At 42.1% G+C, this 15,177-nt stretch overlaps 2 protein-coding genes across 3 annotated transcripts in view; one reads left to right on the top strand and one right to left on the bottom strand.

Annotated features, from left to right (window-relative positions):
* LOC100586435 (serine/threonine-protein kinase Sgk3) overlaps window positions 1-15,177 on the top strand; it is a 148,222-nt gene that overhangs the window by 49,224 nt on the left and 83,821 nt on the right. The window contains exon 1 of one of the 2 annotated variants that reach the window (XM_003274791.4): window positions 10,234-10,372. The exons of the other annotated variant lie outside the window; for it this stretch is intronic. The gene's annotated coding sequence lies outside the window, so the exon portion shown is untranslated. Of the gene's footprint in view, window positions 1-10,233; window positions 10,373-15,177 lie in introns of those variants that run through there. 2 annotated transcript variants of the gene reach the window in all.
* Window positions 1,346-2,032, bottom strand: LOC100587660 (putative pituitary tumor-transforming gene 3 protein). The gene has a single exon (XM_003274794.4). It carries the CDS (start codon window positions 2,007-2,009, stop codon window positions 1,404-1,406), a length of 606 nt encoding a protein of 201 aa, XP_003274842.2. The 5' UTR covers window positions 2,010-2,032; the 3' UTR covers window positions 1,346-1,403.

Below are 15,177 nucleotides of genomic sequence, written 5' to 3'. Positions count from 1 at the left end.
TTAGACTTTTATTTTTTGAGACGAAGTCTCACTCTTGTCCCCCAGTGCAGTGGTGTAATCTCAGCTCACTGCAACCTCCGCCACAGGCGCCTGCTACCATGCCCGGCTAACTTTTGTATTTTTAGTAGAGACAGGGTTTCACCATGTTGGCCAGGCTGGTTGTGAACTCCTGACCTCACGTGATCCACCCACCTCGGCCTCCCGAAGTGTTGAGATTATAGACGTGAGCCACCGCGCCCGGCCTATAACATAGACTTTTAAAAAACATAACATCAGCTGGACGTCAGGAGATCGAGACCATCCAGACCAACATGGTGAAATCCCATCTCTACTAAAAATTACAAATTAGCTGGGCGTGGTGGCATGTGCCTTTAATCCCAGGTACCCCGGAGGCTGAGGCAGGAGAATTGCTTGAACCTAGGAGGCAGAAAGGTTGCAGTGAGCCGAGATTGCAACTGCATTTCAGCCTGGGCGACACAGCAAGACTGTCTCAAAATATAAATAAATAAATAAATAAATAAATAAATAAATAAATAAATGAATAAATAAATAAAATCTCAAGATGGTTAATAGTGTTGTTTATGTCTTCTATATACTTGCTGATTTTCTCTCTACTTGTGTTATTATGAAAGGGGTTTTGAAACTTCTAACTATAATTGTGGGTGTGTCTATTTCTTCTTGAAATATTTTCAGTTTTTGTTCATATATTTTGAAGCTCTGTTATTAGGTACACAAACGTTTAGAACTGTTATGTCCTCTTGATAAATTGGCCCCTTTACCATTATGAAATGACCTTCTCTTTCCACGGTAATATTATTTGCTTTGAAATATTCTTGATATATTCATATAGCTGCTCTAGCTTTCTGTTTTTTTGAGACGGAGTTTTGCTCTTGTTGCCCAGGTTGGAGTGCAGTGGCGCGATCTCCGCTCACTGCAATCTCTGCCTCCCGGGTTCAAGCGATTCTCCTGCCTCACCCTCCTGAGCTGCTGGGATTACAAGCATGGGCCACCACACCTGGCTATTTTTGTATTTTTAGTAGAGATGGGATTTCTCCATGTTGGTCAGGCTGGTCTCGAACTCCTGACCTCAGGTGATCCACCTGCCTCAGCCTCCCACGGTGCTGGGATTACAGGCATGAGCCACCACGCCTGGTCAAGTTTGTCTTTCATATTGCTATTTGTTTTCTATTTATCTCTTCTTCATTTCGTTTTTCTTCATTTTCTGCCTTATTTTGGGTTAAGCATTATTATCCCATTTTATGTCCTTTGTTCCCTTATTAGTTATAACTCCTGTTTTTCCTTTTAATGGTTATTTTATTTTAGGATTTAAGTATATATCTTTTTTTCTGTTAAATAGTGCTTTATTAATAGAAATATACACAAACTCTAAAGCACTAAGAAATTTAAATATCTATGTCAGAGCAAACAGGTGGCAATTCAACATCCAGGGTCAACAGAATGCTTGAAGGAGACTGCAACAGATTGGATTCCCATGGTGGAGGGGGCATCTTCAAAGGTGAAGGGGGGCCCAGCTGAAACAGCTTTTCAAGCTCTCTCTCCTCGTCAAGGATCATGAGAGGCACACTCAAGGAGAGATGTGCAATCTGGTGCTCTTCAGGCAGGTCAAAACTCTCAAAGCCTAGAGGATTGAAGGGAAATAATTTTTCTATTTCTGGATAGGCATAATCTGAGGCAGGAAGAGAGCTTTTTGCTTTAACAGTCTTCTCAGTCATCTTTTTGGCAGAAAAGCTTGGCTGTTTTTGTTTGAGGGGTCCATTGGTCTTTACTGACTTTTCTGTAGCTCTGCTGACAGTTCCCAAAGCCTTTCTGGTAGCTTTAGGTAAGGCTGTTGGAGCATCGAATGTTTTGCCAAAACGTGATGTTGAAACTTGAGATATCCCATCTAAGGCTTTGATTGAAGGTCCAGACGCCAGCTTCAGCCCATCCTTTGTAGCCACAAGGGTGCCTGGTTCTTCATTTTCCTTATCAACATAGATCAGAGTAGCCATTCTGGATTATTGCCACTCTCAACCGGATTTAAGTATATATCTTTAATTTATTACAGTCTATCTTCATTTGAATTATACCACATCACTTATAGAATACTTACACTTATAGGATATATCTTACAATAGTATACTTCCATGTCTCTAATGCTAGCTTTTATAATACTGTTGTCATATATTTTACTGATATATTAGATATAAACCCACAATAAGTTATTACTATTCTTGTTTAAATTTATTAACTTTTAGAGATTTAAATTATTAAAAAATCAAAATGTGTTTGCTTCTGTTGTTACTCTTTCAAGTGCTCTTCATTTCTTAGTAGATCTTTATTTCCAGAAATCTGGAATAACTTTTCTATGTCTAAAGGGCCTCCTTGAATGTTTTTTGTTGTATGAGTCTACTGGTTATGAATTTTTTAGCTTTTTTTCTTCAGTCTGAAAAAATCTTTGTGTAGCTTTATATATCTTTGATTTTGAAGGATGTTTTTGGTAGGTAAATAATTTTAGGTTGACAGATTTTTTTTATTCAGTACGTTATAGATGTTGCTCCACTTCTTGTACTGTTGTTTTTTTTTTTTTGAAATGGAATCTTGCTCTGTCACCCAGGCTGGAGTGCAGTGGTGCCATCTCAGCTCACTGCAACCTCTGCCCCCCAAGGTTCAAGTGATTCTCTTGCCTCAGCCTCCTGAGTAGCTGGAATTACTGGAGTGCGCCACCACACCCGGCTAATTTTTGTATTTTTAGTAGAGTCAGGGTTTCACCATATTTGCCAGGCTCATCTCGAACTCCTGACCTCAAGTGATCTGCCTGTTGCCCTCCTCAGCCTCCTACAAGTGTTGGGATTACAGACATGAGCCACTGTGCCCAGCCACTTGTACTATTTCTGATAAGAAATATGCTGACATTTTTACCTTTGTTCCTCCATATATAACATGTCTTTTCTTCTGGCTGCTATTAAGACTTTATCACTGGCTTTTAGTACTTTTATTATGATGTGCCTTGGTGTAGTTTTCTTCATGTTTCTAGTGTTTCAATTTATTGCACTTGTCAGATCTGTGAGTTTGTAGTTTTCATCTAATTTGGGAATATGTCAGCCATGATTTCTACAAATGTGTTTTCCTATCCCATCCTCCAACACCATCTTTATCTTCTTCTTCAGGGAATCTCATTGCAAGTATATTAGGCTGCTTAAAGTTGTCCACAGCTCATCGATTCTCTTTACCTTTCTCTTTTTTTTTTTGAAACAGAGTCTCACTCTGTTGCCCAGGCTAGAGTGCAGTGGCACAATCTCAGCTCACTGAAACCTCTACCTCCTGGGTTTAAGTGATTCTCATGCCTCAGACTCCCAAGTAGCTGGGACTACAGGTGTGCGCCACCATGCCCAGCTAATATTTGTATTTTTAGTAGAGACGGGATTTTGTCATGTTGGCCAGGCTGGTCTTGAACTCCAGACCTCAAGTGATCCACCCACCTCAGCCTCTCAAAATGCTGGGATTATAGGTGTAGGTCACTGCACCCGGCCTTAATTTTTTTTTCTATCTACATTTTAGAAAGTTTCTACTGCAGTCTTCAAGTGTACTAATCTTTTCTTCTGTAATGTCTAATCATCTGTTAATCCTATCCAGTGTATTTTCCACCTTAGAGATTACTATTTTCATCTCTAAAAGTTGGATTTAGAAATTTTATGCTTTCTTTGTCTCTACTGAACTTTTTGAGTATATTACTATTATTATTATTATTATTATTATTATTTTGTAGAGATGGGGTCTCCCTATGTTACCCAAGCTGCTCTTGAACTCCTGAAATGAAGGGATCCTCTTACCTTGGCCTCTCAAAGTGGGATTACAGGCATGAGCCACCAAGACCTGCCTATATTACCATTATAATAATTCTAACATCTATGTCAGTTGCAGGTCAGTTTTAGTGATTACTTTTTTTGTTTGTTTTTGAGATGGAGCCTCGCTCTGTTGCCCAGGCTGGAGTGCAGTGGCGCGATCTCCGCTCACTGCAAGCCCCACCTCCCGGGTTCACGCCATTCTCCTGCCTCAGCCTCCCGAGTAGCTGGGACTACAGGCATGCGCCACCACAGCCAGCTAATTTTTTTGTATTTTTAGTAGAGACGGAGTTTCCCTGTGTTTGCCAGGATGGTCTTGATCTCGTGACCTTGTGATCCACCCGCTTAGGCCTCCCAAAGTGCTGGGATTACAGGTGTGAGCCACCGTTCCCGGCCCCTAGTGATTACTTTTTAATCTCATTATTGGTCATATTTTTCTGTTTCTTTGCATGCCTTGTAACACTGAATGCCACATATTCAATATTGAGTGTCAGACATTGTGATTTTTTTCCTTGCTGGATGCTGGATATTTTTCTGTTCTTACAAATATGCCTGGATTTTGCTTTGAGATAGAGTTAAATTACTTGGAAATAGTTCAATCCTTTCAGATCTTACTTCCATGTGTTTTTTTCTGTTTTTTTGTTTGTTTGTTTGTTTGTTTGTTTAGCAGGACCCAACCAGTATTTATTCTAGGGCTAATTCCTCCCCAGTTTAAGTAAGGTGAGACTCTTCTTAGTATTCTGCCTCCATTGAGTTGGGAGCATTTGTAGTCTAACTGATGGGAACAGCCACTATTCCTGGCCCTCTGTGAGTTTCCAGTGCTATTCTGTCTAATGCTTTCATATGTTTTTTTTCTTTGCTGTACTTTTTATAGTTTCTTCACATGCATGCACTGATCTGCATTGTCAAATTCTCAAGGAGAACCTTCTGCAGGTCTGTAGGGTTCTTTGTGCACTTAACGTCCTCTCGTATACTGTCTTGTGAACTCTAACCATCTTGTTCTCCCTGGATTCATATCCCCATCCTCTCAACTTAGGGAGTCTGCTGGGCTCTCCTTCATTCCATTCTCTGTGTCATGGTGTGTAATGTATCTGAAAGTAGTAAGCTGGGGGTAAATTTTGTTTGCTTAGGAATCATTTTCTTTCACAGCCTGGTACCCAGTATCTTGAAAACAGATGTTTTATATATTTCGTCTGTCTCTTTTTCCTTTTTCCTTTTGGTTGGTTCAGGTGGGAGGGTCAATTTGGTCCTTGTTACTCCATGTTGGCTGGATTCAGAAGTCCCCTAAGGCTCTACTCTTAATAGTCACTCCACATTTTGAGGAGAGGTAGAGCAAAGTTCCAAGAGTCTATTATCAATAGCCTCTGGTACAACCCACTCTATAAATGAAGTGTGATTGTTATTTAGTCTATTTAATTCTTCTTAAATCTCTAGAACATTATAAAGGTTTGCTGTGACTAGGGATTTATAGATTGTTTGGGATAGACTTCAGAACTCTGGGGCCTCCCTGAAATGTACCATTGACATTTTCAAAACACAAGGGGCCATTGGTAGATTGCAAATCAGTTTTCACTCTTACTTGGTAGTCATTCTGCAAACTTGGTTCTGTTTCTATTGTGCCATCTGGGTAAGGTTGCAGTTAAGGAAAATTTACTCTCTAAAGACCTTAATAGTACATAGAGCTTGCTAACATAGGGAATTTACTGTGATTCAAGGGTTTATTTCTAGAACACTGAAAACCTTTCTAGTCCAACTCCAAGAAATGCTGTGTGATTCTTTTTCACTTATTCTTGAGGATTTCTTTGAAATTAAAAGAGGAAGCTCTCACTCACTATCTTATTTCCATGAAAAAGAAAAGACCAGTATTTTAGTATTTAGCGAAGGAGAGAGAGGGCTTAAGGAAAGTTGAAAATAATCATGGACTGATTAATATATTTTTAAGCATTTACTATGGGTATACCACTTGTTTGGGCAATGAGGTGAAGAAGAATGGGTAGGTTACTTTTTATTTACCTCCATGAATCTCAAAGACTTAGTCTTCCAAAAAAAGTCTTACTTAATAATAATTTACTTCTCCATTTTTATGAATCAGTCACATGTAACTGCCAATCAAAGCATTTGGTTATCATGAAGTTACTGGTGTTACTTCAGTATCATAATATTTCAGATAAAAATAGAATCTTGCTGTTATAGGTAATCTGAACAGCCTAATTATGGATGAATCTATAATTTCTTTTAGCCTTCTTAAGACACTGAATTTTTTTTTTTTTTTTTTTTGAAGATGGGAGTCTCGCTCTGTCGCCCAGGCGGGAGTGCAGTGGCACAATCTCGGCTCACTGCAAGCTCCACCTGCAAGGTTCACACCATTCTCCTGCCTCAGCCTCCTGAGTAGCTGGGATTACAGGCGCCTGCCACCACGTCCAGCTAATTTTTTGTATTTTTAGTAGAGACGAGGTTTCACTGTGTTAGCCAGGATGGTCTCGATCGCCTGACCTTGTGATCCGCCTGCCTCGGCCTCCCAAAGTGCTGGGATTACAGGCGTGAGCCACCGCACCCAGCCTCAAGATACTGAAAATTTTTATTCCTGCTTGGTTGGGGCCTGGGAACATCTAGTAAATAGTTTTAAGTTGGCTGGGTGTGGTGGCTCATGCCTGTAATGCCAGCACTTTGGGAGGCTGAGGCCAGCAAATCACTTGAGGTCAAGAGTTTGAGATCAGCCTGGCCAACATGGTGAAACCTTGCCTCTACTAAAAATACAAAAATTAGCCAGGCATGGTAGTGCACTTCTGTAATCCCAGCTACTCGGGAGGCTGAGGCAGGAGAATCGGTTGAGCCTGGGAGGTGGCGGTTGCAGTGAGCCAAGATTGCACCACTGCACTCCAGCCTGAGTGACACAGCGAGACTCCGTCTCAAAAAAAAAAAAAAAAAAAAAAGAAAGTTTAAAGTTTAGTTTTAGAGGGCCGGGCGCGGTGGCTCACGCTTGTAATCCCAGCACTTTGGGAGGCCGAGGCGGGCGGATCACGAGGTCAGGAGATCGAGACCATGGTGAAACCCCGTCTCTACTAAAAATACAAAAAATTAGCCGGGCGTGGTGGCGGGCGCCTGTAGTCCCAGCTACTCAGAGAGGCTGAGGCAGGAGAATGGCGTGAACCCAGGAGGCGGAGCTTGCAGTGAGCCGAGATTGCGCCACTGCACTCCAGCCTGGGCGACAGAGCTAGACTCCGTCTCAAAAAAAAAAAAAAAAAAAAAAAAAAAAGTTTAGTTTTAGAAACAAATATTCTTTTTTGTTTGTTTTGAGACAGGCTTTCCCTCTGTCACCCACGCTGGAGTGCAGTGGTGCAATCATGAGTCACTGTAGCCTTGACCACCTGGGCTCAAGTGATCCTCTCACTTTTAAGCCTCCTAAGTAGCTGGGACTAATTAGCCAGGGACCATGTCTGGTTTTTTTTTTTATAGAGACGGGGTCTCTCTGTATTGCTGCGGCTGCCCTCGAACACCAAGGCTCAAGAAATCCTCCTGACTTGGCCTCCCAAAGTGCTGGGATTGCAGGCATGAGCCACTGTGCCCAGCAAGATAAATATTCTTTTTTTTTTTTTTTTTTTTTGAGGCAGGGTCTCGCTCTGTCACCCAGGCTGGAGTGCAGTGGTGTAATCTCAGCTCATTGCAGCCTGTACCTTCCAGGCTCAAGCAATCCTCCTACCTCAGCCTCCCAAGTAGCTGGGACTACAGACGCGCACCACTATACCTGGCTTTTTTTTTTTTTTTTTTTTTGAGACAGAGTCTCGCTCTGTTGCCCAGGCTGGAGTGCAGTGGCGCAATCTCGGCTCACTGCAAGCTCTGCTTCCCGGGTTCACGCCATTCTCCTGCTTCAGCCTCCTGAGTAGCTGGGACTATAGGTGCCTGCCACCACGCCCGGCTAATTCTTTTGTATTTTTAGTAGAGACAGGGTTTCACCATGTTCACCTGGCTAATTTTTAAATTCTTTTGTAGAGATGGGGTTTCACCATATTGCCCAGGCTGGTCTCAAACTCCACTCTTGAGCTCAAGTGATCTGCCTGCCTCGGCCTCCCAAAGTGCTGGGATTACAGGTGTAAGCCACCATAACTGGCCTGAGATAAAGATTCTAAATAGCAGAAAACAAAACAAAGTAGCCCTGCTACATGCTAACGTGAGTGGTGCAGATCCTAAGTATTATAGCATTTTATTGCATACAGACGTCCCTGAGCTGGGCTATTGTAGTCAAGACAGGTAGCTAGGACTGAGAAGAGGGTATTCCAGCTAGGAGGCAGTGGGTTTGCATGTACAGTGGCAGGGATGTTAGCTGTAAGTTGTGGATTCTGTACATTGAGGAGACAGTCTGTCCAACAGAAGAGTACACAAGAGAGTGAGTTGGAGATTAGGTGGGAAATGTAGGTTAGGATCAGATCAAACACCCTGAGTTCTTTGAATCTGTTCTTTATACAGAGATGGCAGTGAAAATGGAAGAGTCATTGAAGAGACTCTAAAGGAGAAAGCCAAGGAGCTGGTGACCAAACGTGAGGACTGAGAGGGAAGAGTCAAAGGTTTTGAGTTAGGGCAAGAATGATACGGTATTACCCCCTTACCCAAGGGGATACCTTCCAAAACTCCCAGTGGTTCCCTGAAACTGCAGATAGTACTGAACCCCATCTAAACTATGTTTTTTCCTATATATACATGCCTACAATAACATTTACTCTCTAAATTAGGCACAGTAAGAGATTAACTACCATAACTAATAATAAAATACAACAATTATAACAGTATGTCAGCATCACGACTCTTGCACTTTGGGGCCATCACGAAGTAAAATAAGGGTTTCTTGAACACAAGCACTGTGACACCTCTACAGCCGACGTGACGATGGAGACGCCTACTAAGAGACTAGCGGGTGGGTAGCATCTGCAGCACGGACAAACTGGACAGAGGGAGGCTTCACGTTGAGGGTAGATGGAGTGGGATAGCGTGAGATTTTATCACACTGCTCAGAACAGCACACCATTTAAAACTTATTGTTTATTTCTAGAATTTTCCATTTAATTTTTTCAGACTGTTGGTCAGAAAAAGAAAAGGGAAACTGTTGATAAGGGTATGTGTCGGGGACTGGTGTACTATTATTATTACAAACAGGAAAGTTGGAAGGGAGAGGTTGAATGAAGTGATGCCAGAGATCCCTGAAGCTTTTTCTAAAAATTCCCAATTTCTCTGACTGGCTCCTGACTAGACAATACTTCCCTGCATCCTTTCCCCTCTCCTATGAGTTGAGCCTGGCAGGACAAACTCTAGATTATGAGAGGGCATTTAGAGCCCATGAGGTCACCAGGCTAAATCCCCTCATTTTACTGATAAGCAAATTGAGGACTTCAGATACTGTGACTTCCCTTAAGGCTAGAGCTAGGCTGGCCTCTTGGCATTATTTTCTTATATTTTTTAATAAAGGTTACTGTATGTCAATCCTGCTTGCTGGCAAAGTGAGCCCTTTGTTTCCCTGCCATATTCATTAGTTATATTATTTTTATTTTAGAAACAGGGTCTTGCTATGAGGTCCAGGCTGGCCTAGAACTCCTGGGCTCAAGTGATCTTCCTGCCTCAGCCCCTGGAGTAGCTGCGACTGTAGGAACTGCGTCCTACTCGGTTATTGGCTTGATGCCTCAAGCCGTTTTTCGCTGTCCAGACTCAGATGCATTAATAGTTAAGTCGTTTCGAGGATTCTGATTTTCCTTTATCTGTACACCCAGACGCAAACCTTAGAGTAGCACACTACGGACATTCATGCCAAACCCGGCCGCGTCTGCTCTCTCGTGATGCGCCTGAGCTGTTTGAAGGGAACGGGATTAACAATTTATGAAGGGAACGGGATTGATTAACAATTTAAGCTCGGGGTGAGGATTCTTACTGGGAGCCGACTCCCTAATTTTTGAAGTAAAGGATGTGTGGTGGAGACTAGTAAAGGAATTGCATCCTTTCTTTGCTGCTCTGAATCCCGTTCCCAATGACGTCTCGCGCCTGGAGCCCTAATTCGTGTATGATTCCTACCCCGCCCGAGGAAAATGAGATTATGCCAGTGTGTTGAATGAGCGCGGTTGTTTTGAGATCTACACTTTAGCGGGAACCTGGGGAGAGTGCCTTCTCATTCCCTGCCCCCGCCCAAGGCTCTCTTCACTTTCCCCGCGGAGGTCCTCTCGTTTTCTGTCTCCCATCTGCTGGCTTCCCGCCTTTCCTCCCCCGCTTATTTACTCAAGGCCCTGGGGCTGCACTCCGCCGGCAGCTCCTTCGGGGGCGTGGCCGAAGAGCTCCGAGGGCGGGGCTGACTGAGCCCATATTCGGGCGTGGCCGGCGGTGATTGGTGAGGGCGGGGCCTGCTTCAGGGGGCGGGGCCTGCAGGTTTGGCCCCCGCAGGGAGCGCAGCTGGCGCCGCTGGGAGCTGGTGGCGCGGCGCAGGTCCCGGCCGAGTGTGGCGCAGCAGTGGCGGCGCTTCCCGTTCGCCACGCGCCGGGGGTGGGTCCCCGAAGGTAAGCGTGTGGCTCATCGAGCTTGCGCGAGGAACCCTTGGCGGAGAACAGCCCCGGCACTGCGCGGGCCAGGTGGAGGGAACCCGGGGGCGCGGGAGGCAGGTGTGGTGTGACGGGCCCCGGTGCCATTTCCGCGCCCGTCAGGAGCGCGGGGCGGGGCGCGCGGGCGGCCCCTCCTGTGAACCCCTGAGAGGAGACGCGGGGTCCACACCCGGGCGTGCTGCGACTTCGCAGCTCTCATTCACTGCACTTGGTTCAAGACAGAAAACGTTTGAGTTGTTCCACACACACCCCCTCTAAATGTCGAAAAGTCCCAGGTACTGTCAAGTTTGTATATTCTTTAAAATATATTTATAGTTTGTGGTTCAGGACAGGAGGAGAAACCCGATAGTGAGCTTGCGGTGGGGCTTTGCTTTTACTTTGTGTTATTCAGTTTGTAAGGACGGTGTAGTAGAAACGGGACTGTTACTTAAACATGGACAGCAGGGGTTACATAGGGAGTGTGTCTTGGAGATGAAGCACGCAGACTTTGGAGCTAAAATCATGGTTTTGAATCTACTTATTAACTGCGAAAACTTGGGCAATTTGCCTAACTTTTCTATGCCTTAGTTTTAGCGTATGTAAAATGGGGATAATGATAGTTCCAACCATACAGCAGTTTTGGAAGATTAAATGAGTTAATACCTGGCTCATAGTCCACAATAAACTTTGGCTGTTTTCTTTATTAAGCATTCAGATGGGCATAATCTCAAGAATTGTCATCACCGAAAAACCTACGTATTTTCTTTCCTCAGAGCTGTTGCTAGAAATGCTTGGGGATTCCTTTGGAACAGTTTTCTTAGACCTAGTTCCGCAAGAAAAGGTCTCTTACTTTTCTTTCACTAGGGGTGTTACCTGATGTGATCATCCACCTTGTTCCAAATCACATCCACAGAAACCTCAGTCTTGAAGGCTGTTCCAAAACAGGGATCAAAAAAGAGGCAGCGCCTTTAAGGTGAATGTAGCCTCATTTTAAGCACCAAGTTCAGGCGGGTTTGTTTAAAAGCAGTTCATATCGCTTTATACAGAACTTTTAAGTTGTGCTGCTTTGGGTGGATGCTTATTTGTACTATTATTGCAAAACTAAGTAAACCAGAGCACCCGCAATACGTAAATAAACATCATAGGAACCATAGCTTGCTGCAGGGAATCTCAGAATTGAAAGGAATCTGAAAAATCAGACCAGCTGGTCTTTACAGATAAGGATGAGGCCAAAGACTCGGAATCAATAAATGGCGGAGCTTAGGCTAGAATTCAGCTCTGCTGATCAACAAAGTATACAATCAAATGATGATGTTATTTCTAGTTTTGATGATAGTTACTATGTTTATTTTTGACAGTTTTATGGTTTTGTGAATGGCTTTCCTCTCCAGCAGTATCCTGCTTGGTAGCTTAATTGCATGATTCATAATCATTCTTCAGTACCTTTGATTTAAATTACAAGTCTCAAAGTTGCTACATTAATTATTGCTTTGAGAACAAGATGATTGTCTTCTTAAGCTTTGTACAAACATGTTCTAATGTGCTTTGGTTTTGTCCTTTTAAAATGCAGCCCTCTTCTCCCATGTAGGGAATGTAAACAGCCAGTACAAACAAATTGACCCACTGGGCATTTTTTATCGCTGTTTTATTGGTGAAGTTTTCTTGATTGGGTAGGATAGAGTCAGGAAGTGGAACCCTGAATGCTCACCCAAGGAAATAGGACTGGGTCCCAAAGAGATATGTCACAATGTGGCTGCTAACTTCAAAAGCATTGTGGAGTGAAATTATTTTGAGCTACTGTTTTGTTAGTTGCTGACTCTTCCCCAACTTTTTGTATAGCTCACTCCTTCACCTCTGGGTGTTTGTTTAGATGTTACCTTCCTATTTAAAATTGCATACAACACCACACTTATATATTGACCTATTGATTTACTTATTCATTATCTGTTGTCTGACACGAGAGCGTAAGTTCCATGTGGGTAAAGTTGTTTGCCAGTTGTGTTCAGTGTTGTATCCTAAGTGCTTGGATATAGTGCCTGGCACACAGAAGGTACCGAATTCATGGATCTGATGCAGACATTTCCAACAAGACTAGTAATTATTTATGCCAATTCACTGTCACTTTCCCCTCCCTCCATTTTATTTATTCCTAGTTACCCAGGAATAAAATCTTGAGGCAATCTTACTTCTTTCTTTTACCTTTGTACCCCACATGCAAATAGCTACCACGTTATTTCATCTGTCATTTTTTTTTTTTACAAACCTGCCTCTCCTGTTGTTGCCAAGCCCATTTCTTCATTCCCTTCCATTTAATTTGACACCTACAGCCCTGCAGTTCCCTTTTCAAGTGGCTTCACATCCTTACCTGCAGAATGAAATCCAGAGTGAAAAGCCTGACATTCAGAATTCCCTACAACATGATTTCAAGCCCACTTTTACAGTCTGTATTTCCTATAGATGAAGAGAATGAGTTCCAGTTTAGGTTTGTAAATATGACAGTAAAATAAGGCTTTAATGGTGATGTCCTATAAAATCCCAAAGTGAGTGTTGCTTCATGACAGTTTCTCTTTCTGTTTTTATTGATGAGTTAATCTTTTTCTCCGATGTGGGCAGGGATTTAGACTTAGTGGTCTAGTGGCTGTTCCCTGTTTCTAGTGAGGACTTCTGCTGCCCTTTCTGTTTTGAGTTCCCATTCTTCAAAACCCCCCTCACATGTGGCCCCCTCACATGCGGCCCCTGCCATCCCCTACCAGATATCTAGGTAAGTTCAGTTGGAAGTGGTTTTTTCTTCCTCTGAATGCTGGTGACTATCATAGAGAATTTACCGCAGTCTTCTTTGAATTCGAAAGCTTTGGGCATTGGTCATTTCTTTATTGCTTCATGTCCTGGAGGACAAGAAGCATGCACACACACATTTCAGTTTCTTTTAAAGGAAAAATAAGACCCACATCTGCTTATCTGCTTTTTTGTTTTTTTCTTTTGATACGGAGTCTCCCTTTGTTGCTCAGGCTGGAGTGCAGTGGTGGCGTGATCTCGGTACTCTGCAAGCTCTGCCTCCCGGGTTTACGCCATCCTCCTGCCTCAGCCTCCCGAGTAGCTGGGACTACAGGCGTCCGCCACCACGCCCGGCTAATTTTTTGTATTTTTAGTAGAAACGGAGTTTCACCGTATTAGCCAGGATGGTCTCGATCTCCTGACCTCACAGTCGCCCGCCTCGGCCTCCCAAAGTGCCAGGATTACAGGCGTGAGCCACCGTGCCCAGCCACTTAACTGTTTTTTAAGTAAACAGGAACTTAAAATTATATCAAACAGACCTTTAAATCGTTAAATATTGAGCTTCAACAATTACTTCTACAGTACAGACAAATGAAGAAGATGACAAGGAAAAAGTCAGTACTAAGTAAAAAGATACAAATGAAAACCCTGAGGTCTGGATTTATAGAGGGGAGTGGGTGTAGGGAGAGCAGCATGTCCAATACGCATGTGGATGGACAGGCAGATGTTTTTAAAAGTACACAGTAAATTCAGGAAACCATCAGAAGACAACTTTATTGAGCAATATCTGCAGCTTAGGATTTTGTGGAGTATTATTCCTAAAATATATTTTGTTTTTGTATTTCTAGATACGTGTAATACTGTTTCTTTGCTTCGTTTCTATACTGGATAGGACTGAAGATTCTCTTTCTCTCTGGTCTGCAGAAAGTAATTTACTTTCTTTCCTTTCATTGTTTAATCTTAAAAAAACTTCATACCTTTTTCCTGATTGTCCTGGATGTGTGGAGAAAGGTGTATATGCCAGAAGTTTTTAGTCCTTCAGAAAAAGGTAGTAGATATGAGATACTTGAGTTTACTATTGTTGAAGTTTACAATTTTACAAAGTTCGATATCAGCATTTAACACATTTTGCTGAATTTTATGTTACAAGCATATCCTTGCACATATTCCAGTTGAGTCAATGATTTTATTTTACTTGTGACTCAGATTAAAACTTGACTCAAGAGCTTGTGTAAATGTTTCTGTCACTTAATTTTATCTTTTCTCCTGTGGCCTTCCAAACCTCAACTGAAGTTTCTCCATTCTAGGGCATACATTAACTTATTTTCGTTGTTTTTGATTTCAGGTGCTTATAGATACAGGTCTGAATTTATTTTACCTTTCCTAGGATGAAGCAGCAGTTTCTATTGTTAGGTAGGCGGGAAATACACACACACACACACACACACACATTTTTTATATGTATACATTTTATACACATACACATATATACATTTTATACATATATATATGCCCTAATTTTTGAAATGTTAAAATATTAAGGTAAAATTCTGCATGTTGTCTTTACTAATAACATAGCCACTGTAAGGTCAGGATTTGAAATTAAGTAGTATAATTTAAACAAGTATTATAATTTAAATATGTAATTGGTTGTAATTTTTGTGCTTTGGGAAATTTTTACTAATGTGATAATAGTTTTAGTGTCAGGAGAATTTTGAAAGCAAATATTTACTTGAGAGTAAAGTTTCCTTTATCACACTGTATAAGCATCTGTGTTTACCCTGAGTTCTCCTTGATTTTATAAAGCCTTAGTTAAGTGTGTTATTAGATACAATCATTCAAAAAAATAATAAAAAATGAGGGCACAGATGCTGATACACTCCCAGCACATGGTAAACACTACATAAGTATCATTAAATAAGTAAATCTATATTTTTAGGGAGGATTTTATTAAGATATCATAGCATATTAGTACATATATGCTTGTACTATATATACATACATATATA

The sequence above is a fragment of the Nomascus leucogenys genome, chromosome 16, assembly GCF_006542625.1.
Source record: "Nomascus leucogenys isolate Asia chromosome 16, Asia_NLE_v1, whole genome shotgun sequence".
Lineage (NCBI taxonomy): Eukaryota > Metazoa > Chordata > Mammalia > Primates > Hylobatidae > Nomascus > Nomascus leucogenys.
The sequence above is the reverse complement of the archived record's forward strand: the minus strand, read 5'-3'. Positions and strand labels throughout refer to the sequence as shown.